Source organism: Eublepharis macularius, chromosome 14 (assembly GCF_028583425.1).
Source record: "Eublepharis macularius isolate TG4126 chromosome 14, MPM_Emac_v1.0, whole genome shotgun sequence".
NCBI classification, from domain to species: Eukaryota; Metazoa; Chordata; class Lepidosauria; order Squamata; family Eublepharidae; genus Eublepharis; species Eublepharis macularius.
In genome coordinates this window covers 1250766-1272091 of record NC_072803.1, presented here as the reverse complement: position 1 = coordinate 1272091, position 21326 = coordinate 1250766, and the positions used below count along the sequence as shown (strand labels likewise).

Below are 21326 nucleotides of genomic sequence, written 5' to 3'. Positions count from 1 at the left end.
GTCCCCCTCATTCGTGAGGCCCTACCTGTGGCCTGCCTGCCTGCCGGGCCGCTGCCATCCCCAGAGCGTGCCCCGCCTGTGTGCCCGGCAAGAGAGCGCCTTGCTCTGCCAAGCCGCTGCGTGTCAACAGCAGGCAGGCTCAGGGCCCCCTGGAAGACGAAGGGAGCAGACGCGTCCGTTGTGGCGGCGGGGAGCTGCCGCCCTGGCCGCCCCACCGGTTCCGCCCACTTTCCTGCGTGGACGGGCAAGCAGCAACCGCGGGCTCCGGGGCAGGCATCCGAACGGGGAGCCCTCCGGTGCTGTCCCTCAGGGACAAGGCAAGTTCTGCCTGGCGGTCCGCGTGTTGGGAGGAACGCAGGCCTCCAGCCTGGCTTTTGCCTTCCTGTTGCACAGGGGGGGTGAGAGGGCAGATGGGCAGGCGGGACAAAGCAGTCCAGCAGCTGCTAAGGGCCTGGGCAGCAGCTTGGTCTGTGAAAGGCATCAAGGTGCAATTGGCCCAAACTGAGGAAGAATTCAACCGGGGGATAAGGGGGGGGGCGGGATTAATCCAGTGAAGACTCTTTCCTCCCCAGACTATACTGCCTGGTACACAGACGTGAAGCTGCCTTCTGTCAAGCCAGCCCTTGGCCTGTCAGTGATAAATAAATCTTAGGTTGGCCCCAGAAACCTAATTAAAGGATTCCATGTTTTGGGCCATTAACAGAGTCTTATCATTTAGCAGAGGAAACATGATTATAGGTGGCTGTGAGCTGCTGGTGGTGGTGGTGGTGTGTGTATGTGTAGGAGAGAAAATAACAAATCTTACACTTGCTTTATATTTAGAAAACTAAGAGTTCTTTATTGTAGGAACTCCATACTCTGATAGGAAAGGAGAGACAGATCCTAAATGCCTATCTATTCTAAGGATGGGCATGGATGCCAGGGCAAGTCTTGCATCCATGTTTCCAAGATGGAGGGAGGAGAAGGAAAGAGGTGTTGCCTGGAACAAAGCCAGGAAGAGAAGAAGTGAGAGGGAGGAAGTCAGGAGGAGGAAATCCTGAGAATAGCAGTCTACGCATCAAAGGACAGTCAGAGCAGTAAACAGTAAACAGAGTGCCCTGACCTCTCTTTCTAACTCTTTGGTTTGTCCCCCTCTGAAACCTGAGGAAAGGGACAGCGCTGGATCCTCCTCTTACAACAGACAGGGTGAGTCTTGTTCCTTCAAAGGGGCAGCAACTCTTCGGGGCCCAGAGGTCTTTCGCATCCCCTGACCCTTTTAACTGGAGATGCCTGGGGTTGAAGCTGGGCACTTCCACATGCAAAGCAGGTAGGACCTCTACCACTGAGCCGCATTTCCTCCCCACACACCCACCCCAGCTAAGCAGCAGAGTAGCATTTATTGCAGGAATGTTTCAGCACCATGCAGCCCAGTTCCTCCCAAGAATATGAGATGGCAGGCAACCCAGTTCAGCCTGGCTGGAAGGGGAAGCCAGGAGTGGGGAGCAGAGGACACAGAAGAGGCTGCTACCCAGCACAAGAGCAGCCATCGTGTCCAGTTAAACTGTGCCTGGGCACACGCACTCACGTGGTGCTGAGAACCTGTTCTGATGGAAGACAGACACTCGTTTGCAGCCTAAACAGTTCAGTGCAGTAAAGGAGAGCAGCCAGAGGGGGCGCTGAGAAGGCCAGATGTGAATCATCCGTGTGGTGATAAGGAATCTGAACTGGCCACTTGCACAGGAGAAGCTCCAACAGCTCTCAGGTGCATTGTACAGGCACCAACACCTGTCAAGACACAGGTAGTTTTTTCCTGCTCTGAAGAAACAAAGCCAGGTAAGCAAAAACCCCTGGTTTCTAGAGGTGGCTTGGGAACCATCCCTCCCTCAGGCCCTTCTGAGAACTGACCTGAACTGCAGGCCCTTCCTGACGTGGCTAAGCAAAGGCTACGTTTTCAGTGAATTGTCTGAAGGGGTCAGAGTCTCCTTCGGCGGAGCGGAACGCCCTGTGCAGTCCCTGCCCCCAGCCAGTCTCAAGGGTCAGCCCAGCCCAACCCAAACCTCTGTCAGAGCTCTTCAAGTAGCACTTCTATGCCTTTCAGGTCCCCCAGAGTTTTCTTCATCACAGGGAGAGGAGAGTTTTTCTCCCTGACACAGGATCCACAAGCAGCTTCTATCTAGTGCTTGCCTCGTTGGTCCAGCTTGTTTTGATAAAGGCCAAAGTGCCCCAGGTCTTACTTCCAGTGGCACTCACTTCTAAAGCTATCGTGTACTGGTTAGAGGGCTAGATCAAAGGAAAGCATCTTGCAAGCTCTTTGCAATTATAATAGAGGGCTTCTGCTCATGGGTTAAGGCTTCAGGCGGGTCACGGAATGGCACATGCTGGCTTGCGAGCTCTCCTAGACCGGCTGGGTTGCTTGTGTAGGAGATGTATGTGCCATCTTTCATAGCTCACAAAGTAAAAGCAAGTTAATAAAATTGAGAAAATGACAGCATAAAACTTATGAATATTAAAAGAAGCCATTACAAGCAAGCCAGGGACATAAAACAGCATAAAACATTCAGCAGCCCAGCACATCCTTAAAGCTACTCAGGCTAGGAGACCATAAAAACCAGCTTTAAAAGATAGAACCCCTCCCTTAAAAGGCTAGGTAAACAGCAGTAAAGTAGGCACTGGGCAAATCTCATGGTGGGGGGGGGGGAGGCTGTTCCAAAGGCCTCTGAGAAAAGCCTGCTTGCAGCTGACCTCCCCTCTGTGGGTGGGGCACACAGCGCAGGGCTTACCAGGCAGATCTCAACTGGTGGGGTGGACAGTGGGAGAAGGTAGTCTCTCAGGCACTCAGGCCGTTACGGGCCTTAAAGAACCAGCACTTTGAACTGTGCCCCAAAGCCAATGGGGGCAGCCTGTGCAGATTGTTCAGCAGAGGGCTGTGCAGTCTCTGTATCCAGCCCTTCACAATAGCATCGCTGCTGTATTTGGGACCAGTTTCTAAAGGTTCTGGGCAGTTTCAAAGGCCAGTCCCATATAAAGATTGTTACAGCAACATAGCTGGGCGTCATCTGTCTATCAGTGGCAGCTCCCCCCAAATCCCCAGAGGACTTTCTTGGAAGGACCTGCTGTTGGTGTGCATGTGTGAAGAGGAAAAGGCCCTGACTCACTTTCGCACATCCTGAGAGGAGCAACAGGACAGTGAAGGGGGGTCGCTCAGTGACGGAGAGGGGTCCTCTTTAGCACAGGCGAGTTTAGAGAGTCTTCTCTTTGTATCGCATGACTGTCATATCCTATGACTTCCTGCCATGTGCTTGCAGGTCAGTGGGTCCTATCCAGCTGCTTCTTGGGTCCTGGTTCTAAAAAGGCTGATGATCTGTGCCTTGAAAAGAAGCCTTGGTGCTAAGACAAAGTTTGAATGTTGGAAAGACCTTATCTCCTGGTAAGTCCATTAAGATAGAGTTTGCTAAACCTGGCCTGCCAGGCATCTCCTTGTCAGGCAGGCGTTGAATGAATTCGGCTCCTTGTCTAATAAACCAAGGATCGAATTTACAAACAGCTCCTCCTTGCCATGAACATCACGGGAGGTGCTTGTGTGCATTCAGGTGTCGCCTCCTTTCCCTTCACAATCACTTTGCCTCTTCCTTCCTCAAAGGCAGCTCTTCATGAGCCTCAGCTACAGGACTTTCCCCGCTCCCCAAAAAGGATGAGTAGTCCTCAGGATCCTTCTTAGGCCCTAAGAAGTGGACTGAACCAGCTCTGGGGTTAGGATGGGGCCCATGGGTGCATCACTCTGCCTGCAGTGCTAGTGTGCGCTATGGAAACAGTGCCGATACAAAGAAGGGGACTTTTTTAAAAAACAGGAGCATTTCTGGTTTTAAAAACATCAGTGGCAACCAGTGCACGCAAGCACACATGCACCCCACCCTGGGGTGATGCTCCTCCCACCTCCCCTCCCCTCTGCTGGGTTTTCCAACATCACTCATCCAGTGGTCCTGGAAAGAATCCACCATTAGCTGTTTGGAGGTAGATGTGTTTGTGTGTGTGTGTGACTTAATGAATGTCCTAGTTAGTCACTTAAGAAAGATGTTCTTTGTAAGTAGATAATTTAAATTTAAAAACAACTCATTCAGGGTGTATATTTCTGCCATGAAGCATTCATAGGCGCCATGCAGACTGAGAAATGTCAGCTGGTTTTCTTTGATGCCCCACCTACTAAAGAGGGCTGGAGCCCCTGGCCCCTGTGCTTGGCGAAGCCGCAGTTAGTGGTGGTTGCCAGCTACAAGGTGGGCAGCAAATCGGTGCTGTCTTCCATTCATTTCTTAGGCCCGCCTGTGCACAGTCAGGAAATATTATGAGAAGCCACAGTAGGTGTAGAGTTCTTGGCACACCTTAAAAAAACACAGCATGTCTTTCTGTTGCTCCCAGCCCTTTCTGCCCAAAGCACACTGCAGGCCACCTCCAAGGCCTGTCTTTCCCAGCATAAATTTTCATTTCTCTCAGGGAATGGGCCCTTTGTCAGACTCCAGACTCGGCTCCTTGTTGCTCATCCCCCAAAGCCATTAACATTCGATTAGAATGCTTACAGACATCTCTGGTGTGGCAAATCAGGGCCTTTCCTCCCACTGGTAGACCCCGCTCTGCCTACCCCTCCCTTTTTGCCTCTGGCCAGGCACCTGAAGGAGCTGTCTCCCTTTCCTGTCTCCGGGTAGTTGCTGCCACCACTGTCCCTGTATGGGGTCCTGGTTAGGCGGGACAGCCGCCTAACCTCCCTCTGGTTACGTCCCTTTGTATTCCTTGACCTCTCTCTCCCCCCTCCTAGCGGACCCAAGCAGTTGGGGATCTGTGTGGAACAGAGGATCTTCATTCCTTCATTAATCAACAAAATGTATTTAAGATCATAACTCCACCCAGACAAGTATGCAGTGAACAGAAGACAATACATAACGTAAGGGGGAAAAAACCCAAACCCCTACTATCTCCCCCTCCTCCTCTATACTCATGCCCTGGCTGGGAGTTGTACAGGGCAGGCAGGATACTTTCTTTCCCGGGGGTTTAACTCCAACCTCCCACGCCCCTCAGAGCCACCCCCCTCCCTCAACTCTTCAGCCACCAACTGTCCACTTCCAACTCCCGCCCCACCAACTGACTCGCTCTCCCTCCAATCAAATTCCATTCCAGAACTGGCCCCTCCCTCCTGCAGCACCTAGAAAGTTAAATTCACCAACAGAATGGCGTTTCTCCACACCTGGACATCACCGCAGCTCAGCCAAAGGTGGCACACCGAGACAAGCTATAACCTCTCTATCACCTGTTTCTATAACAGGCAAACAATTTGGTTTCTTTGCAAGGAAGTCCGATTAGTAATAACTGCCTCCCCCATGCACACACACACTCCATCATTCTTTCTAGGGCAGCTCCTCATTTTGTTATAGGAGGACATACTCAGATTGGGATCATATTCCTCCCCCCAAAACCCCTCCCCCACCAAAAAAACCCTCCTCTAAAGGACGGTCTCTTCCTATGTGCCCCTTGCCCTGGCTGTAGTCTTCCAGCTGCGACCTGCTCAGTGCTTCCCACTTGGCATCCGTCAGAGCCCGTGCTTTTCCCATCATAACTCCCACCCTATAGAAGGAGTTCCCTGAGGGGGCTGGGAGGGTAGCATCCCTAGAGGTGTTTAGGAGGCATTGAAAGGCGTGTAACGGGGTGGGGAAGAAGGCATTTTGCGGTGCGGAGAGGATTATTAGAGGGTTCTATTGTATGTTTTAAATTTGAGTTTGTAAACCCTCTTAAGTTATGGGGAAAGGCAAGACACCAACGTTTCTGTCAATATGGCACAGACACGATCAAGTCTAATAACCAAAGAGACGGCATCTCTGGGGTGCATTGCGGAGGGGCTTTTTTATTTCATCTGTGTGTCTGCCTGCTCATGGAAATGGCAGGCACCGGTACAGCTACCGTGAGGTCCCCCTCCCCGCCTCATTTGGGACGAAGGTCCCCCCTGACACTAGACTGTGCAGTCCTGCATCATGCTGGCATCTCATTCATGTCCTTGGGGAGGGTGGGAAGCAGAGAAGAAGATGCATAGGAAGGGAGCTGTGGAGTCAGAAAGAAGGCGTTTGACTATGACAGGTTCTGCTGGGAGCAAAAGGGGCCCCTTCAGTTTCCGAGCTGCCTCAGGCTGTCCAGGAAGGAGGCGACCCTGTCCCTCACATCCTTCTCCAGGAAAACAAGATGGTCCTCCATGTTGCCGGTGTGGGGCTCCAGCTTCTGCTTCATCTCCTCCATCTTCTGCACCAGCAGCCTGTTCAGGTTCTCCCCGTAGAGCACCACGCTCTGTCGGAACTCGTCCATCTGCTGGCTGATTTTGCCATCCAGGCCTTTGGCGTAGAGGGTCATGGACTCACGCAGGTCAGCCCCGCCCTCCTCTAGCTTTTCCCTCAGCTCTTGGGCGTAGGGGGTCAGGCTCAGGCGCAGCTCCTCGGTCCTCTCTGAGAGCTGGGATCGCAGTTCCTCGACGCCCTTCTTCATCTGGAAGGAGAGCTCCTTCAGCTGCCGAGACAGCTGCTCTTGCAGCTCCTCAGCATAGGGGCTGAGGCTTCTGTGCAGCTCTTCCACACCCTGATCAACCTTGGCCATGATCTCATCAGCATAGGGGGTCAGTTTCCTTTTGGTGTCCCCCACCTTCTGGTTGATCTGCTGCTGCAGTTTGTCGGCATAGGGGGCAAGGGAGGCCTGGAGGTTGCCGAGGTTCTCTTTGAGCTTGGCCTGCAGATCCTGACTCAAGAGCCCCAGCTGCTGACGCAGCTCCGCCGTGTCCTTGTCCACCTGCGTGCCCAGCTCCTCTGCATAAGGGCTCAGCTTGGTCCGCAGCTCCTGGATGTTCCTGCTGATCTGCTGGTGGACCTTGTCCGCATGAGGGGACAGCCGAGACTGAAGCTGCTCCAGCTCTTGATGGATTTGCTCCTTCAGCTTCCTGGACTCCTCGGTCAACTGAGCGGGCAGATTGGCAGCAAAGGGGATCAGCTGCCTCTGCAGGTCTCCCGCGTACGTGCTGACGCTCTGGAGGTTGTCCTGGAAGAGGGTGCTGCATAGAAAAGGGCGGGGAGAGAGGAATCGCTTTATCTCTCTGCAAAATGATATCCCACCTTTCTGCACAAGCAGGGCCACGGAGGTGGCTCACCATGAAACCAGACTGTTATCCATGTACAAAATGCATCACAAAAGCAAAACTAAAACATGGAAACAGAGAGAGAAAACCCAAGGCAGGAAGGGTCATTGAGGGAACACCAGACAAACCCAGGCGTCTTCACCCTCGGGCAAAGACTGATCATGCCTTACCTCCCCACACAGGAAGGAGTCATGGAAATCCCTTGGTCACCAACTGAAAGGACCGCTGTCCCCCTCTGCCGCTGCTCCTCCTGGCCGTGATGGTCCAGCCTGTTCCTGCTCGAGCTTTGCCCACCCCCCACCCCCCTCCCCAGATTTTCCTGCCCCACCTGCGTGGGTGTTCCCAGTGGGACCGACTCCTTCTTTCCAGTTCAGCAACACCAAGAACACATTTTGCTTTGTGGCTCTTTCCCGGCATTTGCCATGCACAGAGCACAGAGCACAGCAGGGCCAGCCGCAGCTTCCCCAGGGCAGCAAGCCCAGAATCTTGTGGCCCAAGGTATGCTAGCAAAGTGGGAGGAATTACGTGCACCAGCCTGCAGGCAGTCACTCGCTGTAGTAAGCCAACTGTTTGCAGGTTCTGTGGAGCTCAAGTCTAAGCAGGCCCAATCATCTTGTCTTCGGGCCTCGTACAGCCTGGCAATATCCCCCTGCCCCACAGACAGATACACACCGTCTCATGAGTTATAAAAGAACCGTTTCTGTCCCATTTCTGAAGTGGCAGATGTGGAGAAAGGTTCTGCGCCCCAGAATCCACCCCAGTACCTCCACCCCTGGAACGGCACTCTGTTCATGAGCTGGAAACTCGTAGTTGGCCCAAAGGAGGGGATTGGGGGAAGGAGCTCTCGGGCTCCAAGCTCTCGGCTTATGCTAACGGCTCCGGCCACAGGAGGACAACTGTTTGCCGCTCCACATCCTGGTAGCAGGGGACACCCAAAGGACAGAGAGGGAAACAGTCAACTGGCTAGAATGTATTCTGTTCCTCTTGAGGCAGGAAGGTCCAAAGAACCCCAAGGTGGGATGGACTGTCCCAAGGGGAGGTAAGAAATTCTCAAGATGCAGAGAAGACCTCTCTTCTAGCTTGTTTTTCCCTTGGAGGGGCACAAGCCATACAGGACTAAGCGTTTACCATCTTGCCCACAGGGCGAGGGACAATGGGGGAAGAAGCCCCAAACATGAGAACCTTAAACTGCTGCAAGTTGAAGCACTTCTAACCTGTCCTATTTAAACAGTGTTTAGGTTAGGTACTAAGGGAAACGAGGCTGCTTGCTTTCACCTGGGTCAGCCTGAATGCATTCTTTTTATATTAAACTTTCTTTTATTTTGAATGCTCTAAGCCTGACCTCTGGAAACACAGGCTGGGTCTTGCTATTTGAAATGAGGTAACAGGCAGGGGCAGTGGGGAAGCTCAAGATCCCTGGAGCAGGCCCCAGAAGCTGCCACTCACTGAAGCTGTTGGCTGATCTCTGCCTTTTGCAGCTGCTCCACGGTCTCCTTGGCATTGCTGCTCAGCTGGGTGAAGTATGTCCACACCACATCGGCCACCTGGTCAGCGCTGACATCGGCCTGGGCCCCTGGAAAGATGACGAGGGAATGAAGAACTGTGCACAGCCCTAACCACCCGCCCAGGATCCCAGAGAGCCTTAGCGAACCCCAGCCCATAGCCCTTCTGGACTGGTGGCTGATGATGCCACCTGGCCTTGGAAACGCCCCCTCTGAATCTCTTTGGGATCAGAACTCTGTAGCCCCCCAGAGAGCAGCTGCATCCTCTCAGCCAGGCTAGCAGGTTAAGGTACACATAATAGCATCCCCCCCCCCAGGCTGGCCCTAAAGGCTGGGCTAGTGGGCTCATAAGGAACATGCTGTGCCCAGCTGAACGCAGACTCGCCAGTGTAGGCAGGAGTACCCAGTCTTCAGCCTAATTGCCCCCCTCCTCCCATTTCCTATTTTGCCTTTCTTCTGGCCACTTCTTTGAGGTTTCATAAACAATGTCTAGTTTAACAGTTTGGTCAACCGAGCTGACTAAAGCAAAGCAAAGCCTGCTCCGAATAGCTAATCTCCCGTCAAGACATTTTGCCTCTTTGCAGCTCAAGGCAGCTGTGCTAAATGGGAGTTGAAGGAGAGTTCAGACAGACCCAGGCGCTTGCAGCTGGACCTCACAGACGGTTTGGTCTGAGCTCTGCAGCAACTCGGCAAACATTTCTCAGCTCTCAGCCAGCGAATGAAGCAGGAAACGGCACCAACGGCACTTACAAAGGAGAATAATAATTCGGGGTCTCGTGGTGTTAGACCTTCAAGTACACTCATTCTGCTGTGCACACATTTGGGAACAGGCAACAAGTATCTCCCTGATTTCCCCCCTATTCTGGGTCAGGGAGCCGAAACGGAAGATAAACCTTCAGGCTCTCTGTTTGGATTTCCAAAGGGCAACTTCCATCACCTCCTTGACTCACCTGCAATGGCCAAGAGGCCGAAGATCAAGGCAGCTGCCTTAAGACCCATCCTCTGTTGCTTGGCTTGTGTGGGGATTGCTCAAGGAATGGGAGAGCTCTGCAAAAGAGGAGAAGAGCTCCCGCTGAGATTCGAAGGATGTGGCCGGCCACTCTTACCGCTGGCCCTTCTCCAGCCCCTCCTCAGCCTGGCCTGCCTCCTCTCCCACTGCCAGCCCCTTCTTTGCCTCATGCACAGCAATGCCCGTCTAAAGGGGGCTCCCCCTCAGGGCCACCACCTTCGCTGCCTGCACTGCTCCTTGGCACATCCCCACAGCAACCCCCGGCCCAGGACCCAGCCTCGGCCCCTCCCAGGCCACTCACCGTGGTCACTGCTGCTCGTCTTCTGTGGCTTGGCCGGTCTGTATTTATAGCCCTGCAGTGGCTTTTCCTGCTTCCACGCAGACAGGTGGTGACATATCCGGAGCGCTTGGACTTTAGCAGCTGCAGACAGACGTGGAGGGCCAGGATGCTGACAAGGGCGCGGCGGAGTTATCTGCTAGATGGGGAAGGTTGGAACAATGGCAAGCGGCGGGCGGGCGGGGGGGGGGGCTCCTAGTTTCTGCCAAACAACACAAGAGTGTTAAAGTGCACTTGTGGAGTTTTTTCTCCAGCCTTGGTAATGGAAGGAGATGCTGCAAAAAAGTTGCAGCCAAGAATTAGAAGATCCTTCAGTCTGCCACTGTGTGTTGCGGCCTACCAGCAGTGGGTAAAACAATGATGGCAGGAGCACAGAGCGAGTCTTTGATGCAGCACTGAGGTTGGCTTTGGGTTCACCTGACAGACTCAGGCCTGTGGAAGCATTCAGCCCATCAGAGATGAGCTTGGGACAAGAGGGACGGCAACTATTGGCATCTTAGTGGGAATTGTACTGGCACAAACGATTTCGGTACTTCCTCCACGCTTTTATTCAAGGATGCCATAATTTGCCTCCTCCAAAACAAACTGAACTAACCTGGGAAACTTTGCTGTTTGGAAGAGCAAGGTGTACTATTGCTGAGAGCAGGACAAGGCACCTTGTCAATGTTTAGTCAATATTACCACTCTCAGACCAACATATTTTATTTCAGACAACAACTTGTATTATCAAAGTATGAGATACTAACCTGTGTACCAGGTAGTTTGCAAATACTGTCAGGTTGAGGTCTGTCCTCCGAGAAATTGTCAGAGAATGCAGCCACTACCCAAGGAAATCATCTGTGGAATGGCGCAGAAACTAGAAGTTCAAATTCAGAGACACACACGTGGGAGCAGAGCACCCTCATTTCGAAGAGTACAGAATATACTTTGGAGGATAATCTTCAGGTGCTCAATTTGTTGTCTGCTCCTTTGGAAAATCCAGTGAAACCGTTGGAAGAAAATACAGAATTCAAGGGAGCTGATTGAGCTCTTTGTGCAGCTTTGGTGCCTTCATCAAGCTGACCAGGATTGCCTCTCAAACGAAGAACCCAGAAGATAGTAATAACCATGCCGTAAGCAAGATGAAGAGCTCGGCAGAGGAGCTCAAGAAACGAAAAGTGGCATTCTTGGAAGATTGAAAACACCAGCATCATGAGAAGGAATAGCTTTATTCTGAAAACATGCTTGCTACAAGCACATCTTTATTCCACAATAGGCAGAAGATATTGCTAAGAAATACCTGTTATGCCAGTGGCTGTATGTGTGCCTTTTTTCCATGTGCCCAGAATACAAAAACACAAATGGGCTAGTTGGGGTTGGGGGGTAGGCAAAGGAGGGCCGAGGGTGCTCAAGATGCAGGGGAGGGTCAGAAAGATCATGGCAGGGTCCTTAAGATCACGGTCAGAGAGCTCGTTTCCCCCCCAGCCCATGCTGTGTTTCTAAATGCCCACCCTGATGAGAATGCCACAGCTTGCACACTGGCTTATTTTGGCTGGTCTTAGTAAAGGGTATTGTGCTTTGCTTTCTGCAATCTCTGTATGTGTAGAGAGGAGAGGAGAGGAAGCAGCTCTCGGAAGACCTCCGTTTGGGGAAATGAGGATTAGTCATGGGCCAGCTGAAGTCCTGGAGGAAGCAACCCTGGGGAGGAAGTCTTGGCTGCGTCACCCAGCTTTGGCTCTTGAAAGAAGAGTGGGATCAGTGTGTAGCGTGCCGACCGGGAATGCGGTCCACCACGACCAAGGATTCATTGGAGCCCCCTTTCAGATTTCCAGAATGGCTGGGCCATTTTAGCTCTTGCCCCCTGACCTGGGTGGCCCGGTCTTGTCAGATGTCAGGAGCTAAGCGGGGTTGGCCTTGGGCCTGTTGGTATTGGGATGGGAGACCACCAAGGGAGTCCGGGGTCACTACACAGAGGCAGGAAATGGCAAACCTCTTCTGTTCACCTCTCGCCTTGAAAATCCCTGGAAGGGCTGCCATTAGTTGGCTGCAACTTGGTGGCACTTTGCAGACAGACATAGGTGGGAAGCAGGTCATGTTGAGCTTTCAATTGGGGAAGGCTCCAGGCTGCCACCTGAAGCTGAGCAGAGCCACAGCTTGGCCTGCCTGGAGGTGGGGGGGGGGCTCCTGGGATGAATGGATCCTCTCTGCATATGAGGTGGTGTCACTGCCCAGGGCAACCTACCTGGAGGAGAAGGGGTGGAGCGAGGGCACAGCCCTGAGGAGGGCAACAGCCCAGAGGCAGAGCTGAGAAAAGAGCCAGGTGTGCCAGCAACAGTGAGGGAGGAGCAGCCAGGAGGAAGGCCCACCAGTGCTCGTTGCCTAGGGAGCAAAGGTCTCCTCTGGGGTAAAGACCTTCTTGAGAGGAACGGCTTGCTAAGGAGTAGGAGCAGGGGAGCAGGAGCTAGGAGCGAGCCAGGGGCAGAGGGACAAAAGCCCCCAGCTGAAGGCAGCAAAGGGGGCAGCTGACCCTCAGCAGGGAAGGTGCAGTGGACAGCCCAGTGTGGGGCCTTTGCAGGTTGGGAAGCCATTTCTGGCCAGGAAGGAACAGTTGCTCCCTGACCCAAGCAGTCTGGCTCAACCTTGCAGAAAGGGTGCGAGAGCCAGGACGGGAGCTCAAGGAGCTGGGAGAAGGAACTGGGACTTGGGTGGGAGCAGAGGGTGAGCGGAGCTGGCCGGGCCACAAGGTGGTGATTAAACTCTGGGGCTGGCACTGGGCAGGAGCTCAGCAACTGAAGGGCCCCCTGAGATTTCTGGTATGTTGTCTGGTCTTTGGGATTGTGGACAGAAGATGGCGCCATTGCCCCCCATCCCCGGGTGAGGCCCCTGGGGGTTGGCCCTGGCGGCTTCCGTGAAGGTTGCAGTGGCCATAGATTCCTCTGGTCGTGGGATCTGGTGATGCTGAATCTGTTTGACTCCACCCCCACCCCGGCCCGTTCACTTATGCTCACTGGGAGTGAAACCTCCTGTGGCCTCCTTTGGGAGCCTGGCATTTGTTTTTCTGTGCATGTGCAGAGTGCGCAGAGACTTGCATTTAAAAAAATGAAAATGGGGAATTGAGAGAACCTGCTCACCTATTCTTAAAATGGCACGTCGCTATAATGATATTCTAGTGCCAACTTTTTAAAAAGGTCCAACATCCCAGGGGAGGTGGGGTGACTGCTGCTGGGGGCTGGAGCAGGGAAACTGCAGGGAAACCTGCCATGTGGAAGCTCAGTCGCCGTTGCACTATATCTGCAGTCACACCTGCAAAAAGGAAACCACAAAAGCCCATCGCTGTGTGGAAGGCTCACTGGCTGCTGCCCCCTCTGGCAGCAAGAGAGCTCCGAGACTCTCCAGTGTGCACTGGCCTCTGGGGCAGTGACGCAGAGCATTATCCCACCCGTGGGGGGAACCATTCCTTTTCAAACAGACACATGGAAACCAGGAGTCTCTTTGTTTGTTCTAAAGCAATGCCTTAACCATTAAAGCTCATGGCAGCCGCAGGATGATCACTGCCCCTATTAATCCAAGCTGTGGATGACAGGATGTTTGGGAGGTTGTTAATTCGTAGAGTCACCATAAGTCAGAAGTGACATGACAGCCCACCACACACACAACAGCCGTCCAGCTGAAGAGGGAGGAGAAGTTTGTTTATTCCAGGTACCAAGCCAAAGATCACTCAATGTTATCCTTTAAGGTTTTTATTGAAAATCAGCCTAGTTGCTCTTGAAATAATTAAATATAAAGGAATCACCATGATAGAGAAACCACTGGCATATATCAATTAAAACAGAACTAGAAAAGCATAGATGTAATGCGTCTTCAGAACGCACCTTCTCACACAAGCCGTATCTGAGAGATTCTGAGGTTTTTATGGTGTGGCTATCTTGTATATGTCTAATTATATGACACGTGACAGGAGAGCCAGTTTGGTGTAGTGGTTAAGAGGGGCAGGACTCTCATCTGGAGAGCCGGGTTTGATTCCCCACTCCTCCCCTTGAAGCCAGCTGGGTGACTTTGGGTCAGTCACAGCTCTCTCAGAGCTCTCTCGGCCCCACCCACCTCACAGGGTGTTTTGTTGTGATAATAATTATTATTATTATTATAACATTCAGTTTATATACCGCCCTTCAGGTCAACTTAATGCCCACTCAAGAGTGGTTTACAAAGTGTGTTGTTGTTATCCCCACAACAAAACACCCTGTGAGGTGGATGGGGCTGAGAGAGCTCCAGAGAACTGTGACTAGCCAGCTTCAAGTGGAGGAGTGGGGAATCAAACCTGGCTCTCCAGATTAGAGTCCCGCGCTCTTAACCACTACACCAAACTGGGTCTCAGTTGCAGAGATAATAATGGCATACTTTGTAAACCACTCTGAGTAGGCATTAAGTTGTCCTGAAGGGCGGTATATAAATTGAATGTTGTTGTTACTATTATTATTACTGTATTAAAATCACCTAATAAGTCTCTTCTGAAGGCATGATGGAGACACCTCTAAGCACTGAGGGACACATTCCCGTAGAACTACTCTTTTCCAACCTGGTTTCTAGTCATTCCACTCTCTGAGATTTAGTCTAGGTGTGATGCCATCTGTTCCTAATCCATTTTTCTCAAGGATGGGACAGTGAAAGCAAGGCTGAAACAGCCAGAAATGAACATAGGTTGCAAACATTCTCAGGCCTGCTGTTTAATGATCTATACCATTAAGAGTCAGCGGGTTTTCCTTGGCGCTGTCTGCACCCTTCAGAGCATTTGCTATGCGAAGTAAGCTCGCATCCTGTGACAAAGGAGTCTCCAAAGAGCTGGGCAAAAGGCAAGCTGAAGATGCCAAGCCCATCTGCCAAGACGTCCCATTGGCAGGTGAGCCCCCTGCACCAGTGACCTAGGCTGGCCTTCTAGAAAGCGCCATTCTGGGGTTCGTTTCTCCAAACATTAAACACCACAGGGCTTGGGTGGGGGGATGACTCTGGGGCCCCAGCTGCCTTCTAGCCTTCTGGTTCAGGGGCCACTTATGAGGCATGGCATGGCAGGGCTGAAGAACCCTTTTGCAGCATTTGAGCAATGCAACCTTTGGCCCTGGCATTGGCTGGCCTGGTGATGGCAGCAGCCAAAGTCCCCTTCCCAGCCATCAGCAGAATCTTCTTGCGCCTCACGTCACACACAACTTCACCCCTTTGTCGGGGTGTGGCAAAGCCACCCTCGTCTGCAGAAGGTCAAAGAGAAACAGCGGCACATGGTCCCTGCTGGGGGTGGGAGGCAGCACTCACCAGGCCTCTTCACACTGCCTGTGGCGTGTGAAGCGACAGGCTTGTGCCTCTGGACAGGGAATCGGTGGTTCTTCTCTCCCCAACAAGCAAATTCCCACCCTGTGGGGATCAGAGCCCCGGATTTCCAGGTGAGCTGGCAACTCACATGCCCCTTGATCTAGCAATGAAGCAGGCAGCTCCCGCCAATCACTGGCCTGTCTGGGATGTGTTATCTTGGGATCACAGTCCAAGGCGAGGCAGATTTGCGGGTCAGAATGAAGGAGGTAGCTGCCTTGAAGAGCCCAAGGATCCCTTCACTCCTTCAAGAAGCTGCTGTACTGCGCAACTCAAAATGACCCCTCGGAGCCATCTTATAAATGAGCCAGGTCACCCCTGGCTCTTGGGTATGTGTGTGTGTGGGGGGGGAGTTGACCGCAACAAAATCCTGGAAGTAAGCCAAAGGCCATCTAGTCCAGCCTCCTGCAGTGAGCCAGTGCTGCCTGGCCAGGAGCCTACTTCACCCAGCAGCGTTGCCAATCGAGGGGAGGGGCTGCAGAGCTAAAGACTGGATGGGGTCCAGCAAATGGAACAGCCACGTTAATCAGTGGAACCCAGATGAAAAGCTCTTCCTAGCTCCAAACCAGGAAACCGTTCTGCAGCAGCCCCAGTGCTGTAAAGCACACCTGGCGCGCTGACACAAGGCCCCTTCACTGGTGCTGCCAGCTGCTCCTCCTAGAACACGCCAGACACGCCAGCTCCAAAAAGCATCCCAGAGGCCAGATATTCTGCTATAGCACCTGGTGGAAAGTGAACCTGGACTGCCTGAAGCAGCTAAAAGCTGCTTTTTACAGGATTCCCACCTAAATACAAGAGAAACAGCTCTCTCGGGCTCCAGGCTGAGCCCCCAGGTGCTCTGGCTAGAAAGGCAATTCCCGGGCATTTTGAAGCCATAGGGGGAAATGCTGAGCTCTTTGTAGTATTTTAGCACATGATACTCATCCCAAGAGAGAAATATCTATTTCATATGAATTTTATCAGCATTCCTTCCCTCCAGATTTGGAAAACCTGTGAAGAAGATGTCCATGTTTTGTGCTATACATTTTGAGTGAATAAAACCTTGTCTTAAAAAGCATTTCACTCGTTTCAAAACAAACATTTATTTATTGACATTATTTATAGTCAACCTTTTTCACTCAGACTCAAGGCAAATCACACAGCGTGAACAAGTACAGTCAATTTCAAAGACATTTCAATAAACATTATAATAGGGTACAGAAATGCAAATTCGCAAAGATCTAAAACCAGCAGAAATCCAATACAGCATTGAAGAAATGCTGGAACAGAGCAGAAGCAATTCTAAGCCTGACATATTAAACATAGAAACTACCCAGTAGGATCAAACGTACAGCAACAGGCAGTACCTAGTAGTAAAGTCTACAGTCCCTATCCTTTTACTTATGCATCCCTCTGAGGCCACTTCCTTACAGTAAAGCCCTCCTATCTGAATAAAAAGCTCTCTTGAATAATTCAGTTCTGCAGTTTGCAGAAAGCCAGGAGAGTTGCAGCTTTCCTGACCTGTTCAGGCAGGCCACTCCTTAAGGTGGGGGCCACAACACAGAATGCATGTGAATGGGCCGCAGTTGATTTTGCCCCTGTGCAAGGAGGCACCTGCAGAAGGCCCTGTTCAGATGAGCAAAGCTGTCATGGTGGAATATAAGGAGAGAGGCAGTCCCCCACATACGCTGGACCGAGGCCATGAAGAGCTATGTATGTGATAGGCAATACCTTGAATTAAGCCCAGTAACTGAGCGGGAGCCAACAGAGTGACTGGAGAATGGGAGTAATATGCATGCTCTCAATAATAGCCAAGCTGCCGAGTTCTGCACCAACTGGAGTCTCTGAGTTAACTTAGAGGGGAGCCCTATGTAGAGTACATTACAGTAGCCAAGTCTTGATGTTACCATATCATGGATCCAGGTGATCAGATCAGCTGTGTCATCTTCCAGGCTAGACTGAGGTTGTAGAAAGCATTTCTTGCAGTTGCCCCACCTTGCTTTTCTAAAGGTAGTGCGAGATCCAGTATAGCCCCTGGGCTCTTAACAGAGTCTGCAAGGGTCAGACACCCCCCGCTGAAAGTGGGGAGTACGATGTCCTTCAAGATCTCTGCCTTCCCAGTCAGCATCACCTCCACCTTGTCTGGGTTCAGTTTCAATGTATTATTCACTTTTCAGCCATTTGACCACAGCTGTCAGGCAGTGACCCAGGATCTCTACTGTGTCAGACTGTGGCTCATTAAAAGTTGCAATCCAGACTATCTCTTGCAATTAGACATGAGTCCATTGGTTTCAAAAGATTTTACTGAATATAAACAACCATTATAGTCCACTGGCCAAGATGCAATATCCTGGCTGGTACACGGGTATTGTTACGAATGGAGGTAAAGGTTAAGTCACAGAATAGCATAGCCCAGCAATTCCCATCCTCCCCCCACAGTTCTCAAAACAAACGGCTTGAAGCTGAGAGAGTGAAACTTTCCCAAGGCTGGAAAGACTGTAGTCAAAACATTCCTCTTCCTTGAGATAACTGGTGCTGGACTGCTTGTCACCTGCAAAAGAAGAGCTTAAAACACTGACAGGATTAAAATGGAGTCTCTCTGGTTAGAACACACAAGGAACTTATGTCAGACCTGACATACTGCCCCTCACAGTGATTTGGGTTGTGAGGCAGAGAGAGAGCTGGGTGTCATCCACATGTTGATGGTATCGAACGCCACAGCTATGCATGTGTTCGCCTAAAGTCTTTGCATAGAGGTTGATTAACAAGGGGGACAAGATGGAACCCTGTGGAACCCTGCAAGATAATTCCCACATTGAAGAGAGCTGGTCTCCAACAGCAACCCTTTGAGTCTGCCCCATGGGGAACAACTTAAACCAGTCCAAGGCACATCCTTTGATAGCCACTTCTGCCTCATAGTTTTTTCAGTGATCCTCCAAAATCCCTTGTTTTCATATTGGAAAGACGGAATGCTGTACATTTTGAGCAAGTAAGACCTCATTTCAAAGACAAAATATTGTATAGGCATCTGGGGAAATGGGCCCCTCTTATTTTAACCCCCCCCCCAGGCCTTCACACCTCTAATACTGGCCACCCCCGATAGCTTTGCTGCACCCCACTGCATTCCTGGAACGCCTCAGAAGACGAGGCAGCAAAGCGATCTCCAAGAAAGCTGCAACTCCACCACACATCCCCCCCTAGGGCTGCAAGGGACTGTGTCTGTCCTGAGCGGCTCGGGTCGTTCACCTCGGACCTCCCTTGCTGCTCTTTTAGCCAACACAAGCAGCAGCCACTTTTCTGCTAACATTGCCTGTCTGGGCTGATCGCCAAAACTGAAGCAGCCTCCCACAATGTGATCAAAAGTTGCCCAGGCAACTGTTTTGAACAGGGGGAAAATACGTGAGAAGTCAAATTTATTTCATGTCTTTTAAAAAATTTCTAGTCTCTCTCTCCAAAGCTGAAGGGGATTGACAGTCAAAGATCTGTGGCCTTGTGGACAGAAGCCAGTCTGCCCCGCTGTTGCTTCCCGTCACTGGGACGCAGGTTGACTGCCCCTGGATACGGAGTTTCCCTTCACTCACCCTGGCTAGTAGCCATGGAGGGATCCCACTCTAGAGCCAGCAGTGGGTCCCAGCCTAGGCGTGGAATCTATGACTGGATCCAAAGTCCCAGCACCCCCCACCACTGGTCGGCCCTCTTCATGCCACAAAAGCAGTCAGTCTTTCATGGGCATGTTCAACGAGGGAGCCAGGAGAGACACAGGGCAGGACTTCTTGGGAGAAACCAAAGCCAAGCCTGGCGGCGACCTCTCAGAGACTGCCTTCACCACCAAACAGCCGCTTTAGCCTTGGGTGGCACTGCAAGAGATTTCTCAACCATGGGAAGGTTAAGCAGATGGAGGCAATTTATGTTCCCCCCTCCACCAACCGGCACCCTCTGCCAGGTCCTGTGGCCGAACTTTGGCCAAATATCCCCAGCTAGCTGGGGGAGGGGGCATAAATGAGAAGCTGCCAAGGAAGGCTTCAGATGGCAACTGCAGGGGAACAGAAAGAACAGGTGAGAAATGCTGGTTTGTGGGGGGGGGGGGCTGGGGGGGCTTCTCGGCAATCACCAGAGGGGCAGACCCTGGCTAGTGCCTCCCACTGCGTTGCTGCTAGCGGCTGCCTTGAACCTGCTGCCTCCCTGCAGGCCAATCTGCGCACAAATGCTACAAAGCTGCGGGTGGGGGTGGGGAATCCCATATCCCTCTGAAAGCAGCCAGGGCCCAAAAGGCAGCGAGGCAGGGTGTGATGGGAACCAGGCTCCCCAGCCCACCCTGAGCCCCCAGCCTCCCTTGTCTTGGCCCCAAAGAGTACCTTGGAGGGGTCTGCAGAGCAGCCTCTCCTCCCTGCTGGAGCTCAGCCTTGGGGGCCTGGGCACAGATGCTCACGCCCAGCCTGGCCACATAAAGCCAAGGGCGGGTGGCGAGTGTGGAGGCCTCTGCTTCGACGAGATGAGCTGGGGGGCGGGCAAGGGGGAGTTGTGCTCTCTGGCCAGTGCATGCGCTCTGCGTACCACTAGGCACAGTCCAAGGACTGCATCTGCACTGTAAGGCTGTCCGGAAAGGCAGTGGTCTCACAGGGATGCTTCAACAAAGGGACTGGGACCATAGACTTTACTACTATGTACTGTCTGTTACTGTCAGTATCATCCTGCTGGGTAGTTTCTATGTTGTTTCATATGTCAAGCTTAAAACTGCTTCTGCTCTATTTCAAAAAGAGTCCAGTAGCACCTTTAAGACTAACCAATTTTATTGTAGCATAAGCTTTCGAGAATCAAGTTCTCTTCATCAGATGCCTGATACAGAGACTGGTCAAATACAGAAGAGGAGGAGAGAGAAGAGGCAATTAGGGGGAGGAAGGGGGAGGGAGCAATCAAAACATTCCTTTGCTGGTATATGTAAACATCTCCTTTTGGTGTGTGTATCAGTTGGCTTCAAAGGAGTTTGCCCTGTTAGTTTGTAGAAGCCAAACAGCTAGACCATCCAATTCCAATGCAGTATGGGCCTTCAATAACCACAGCTCTCCCTGCCAGATGCATCTGACAAAGAGATCTGTGGTTCCCGAAAGCCCACGGCAGGTGCCACTGAGCTCCCCCAGACCCCACCTCTGTAAAGGAAATCTGATACCTGTGGTAATGTGATAACCATTCATAGTCCCTATTCAGTCCCAACTTGACAGAGTCAAATTTACATATGAATTCCAATTCAGCAGCTTCCCCTTGGATTTTGTTTGTGAAAGGTTTCTGTTGAACTACAGCAACCTTTAAGTCTTTGATGGAATGTCCTGGTAGATTGAAGTGTTCTCCCACTGGTTTCTTGGATGTTTCCATTTCTAATGTCAGATTTGTGTCCATTTATTCTTTTGCGTAGAGGTTGGCTGGTTTGTCCAATGTACAGAGCAGAAGGACATTGTTGGCACATGAGGGCATATATCAGATTGGAGGATGAGCAGCTGTAAGAGCCAGAGACACTGTAGTTGATGCCATTGGGTCCTGTAATTGTATTCCCTGGGTAGATATAGGGGCAGAGCTGGCATCTGGGTCTGTTGCAGGGCCTGGTACCTGTGCTGGTGACTCTGCTGGCCGATTCATGGTTGTGAGTGAGGAGTCGTTTAAGGTTGGGGGGCTGTCCTATACTGTCCTATACATATACTAGCAAAGGAATGTTTTGATTGCTCCCTCCCCCTTCCTCCCCCTAATTGCCTCTTCTCCCTCCTCCCCTTCTCTCTCTCCTCTTCTGTATTTGACCAGTCTCTGTATCAGGCATCTGACGAAGAGAACTTGATTCTCGAAAGCTTATGCTACAATAAAATTGGTTAGTCTTAAAGGTGCTACTGGACTCTTTTTGATTTTGCTACCACAGACTAACACGGCTAACTCCTCTGCTCTATTTCAGCATTTCTTCAGCTCTGTATTGGATTTCTGCTGGTTTTGAATCTTTGCAAATTCGCACGTATATCCTCTATTACTTGTTTCCAGAAATGTCTT

The 21326-nt window shown here is 51.7% G+C and overlaps 1 protein-coding gene and 1 pseudogene across 1 annotated transcript; one reads left to right on the top strand and one right to left on the bottom strand.

The window, feature by feature from the left end:
* Positions 1-5846: 5846 nt before the first annotated feature.
* On the bottom strand, positions 5847-10084 carry LOC129342566 (apolipoprotein A-IV-like). Its single transcript, XM_054998399.1, has 4 exons — positions 9948-10084; positions 9588-9684; positions 8582-8708; positions 5847-7051 (listed from the first exon to the last, which is right to left on the bottom strand). Exons 2-4 carry the CDS (start codon positions 9634-9636, stop codon positions 6124-6126), a joined length of 1104 nt encoding a protein of 367 aa, XP_054854374.1. The 5' UTR covers positions 9637-9684; positions 9948-10084; the 3' UTR covers positions 5847-6123.
* Positions 10085-10092: 8 nt separating this feature from the next.
* On the top strand, positions 10093-11188 carry LOC129342275 (L-seryl-tRNA(Sec) kinase-like; annotated as a pseudogene).
* Positions 11189-21326: the final 10138 nt, after the last annotated feature.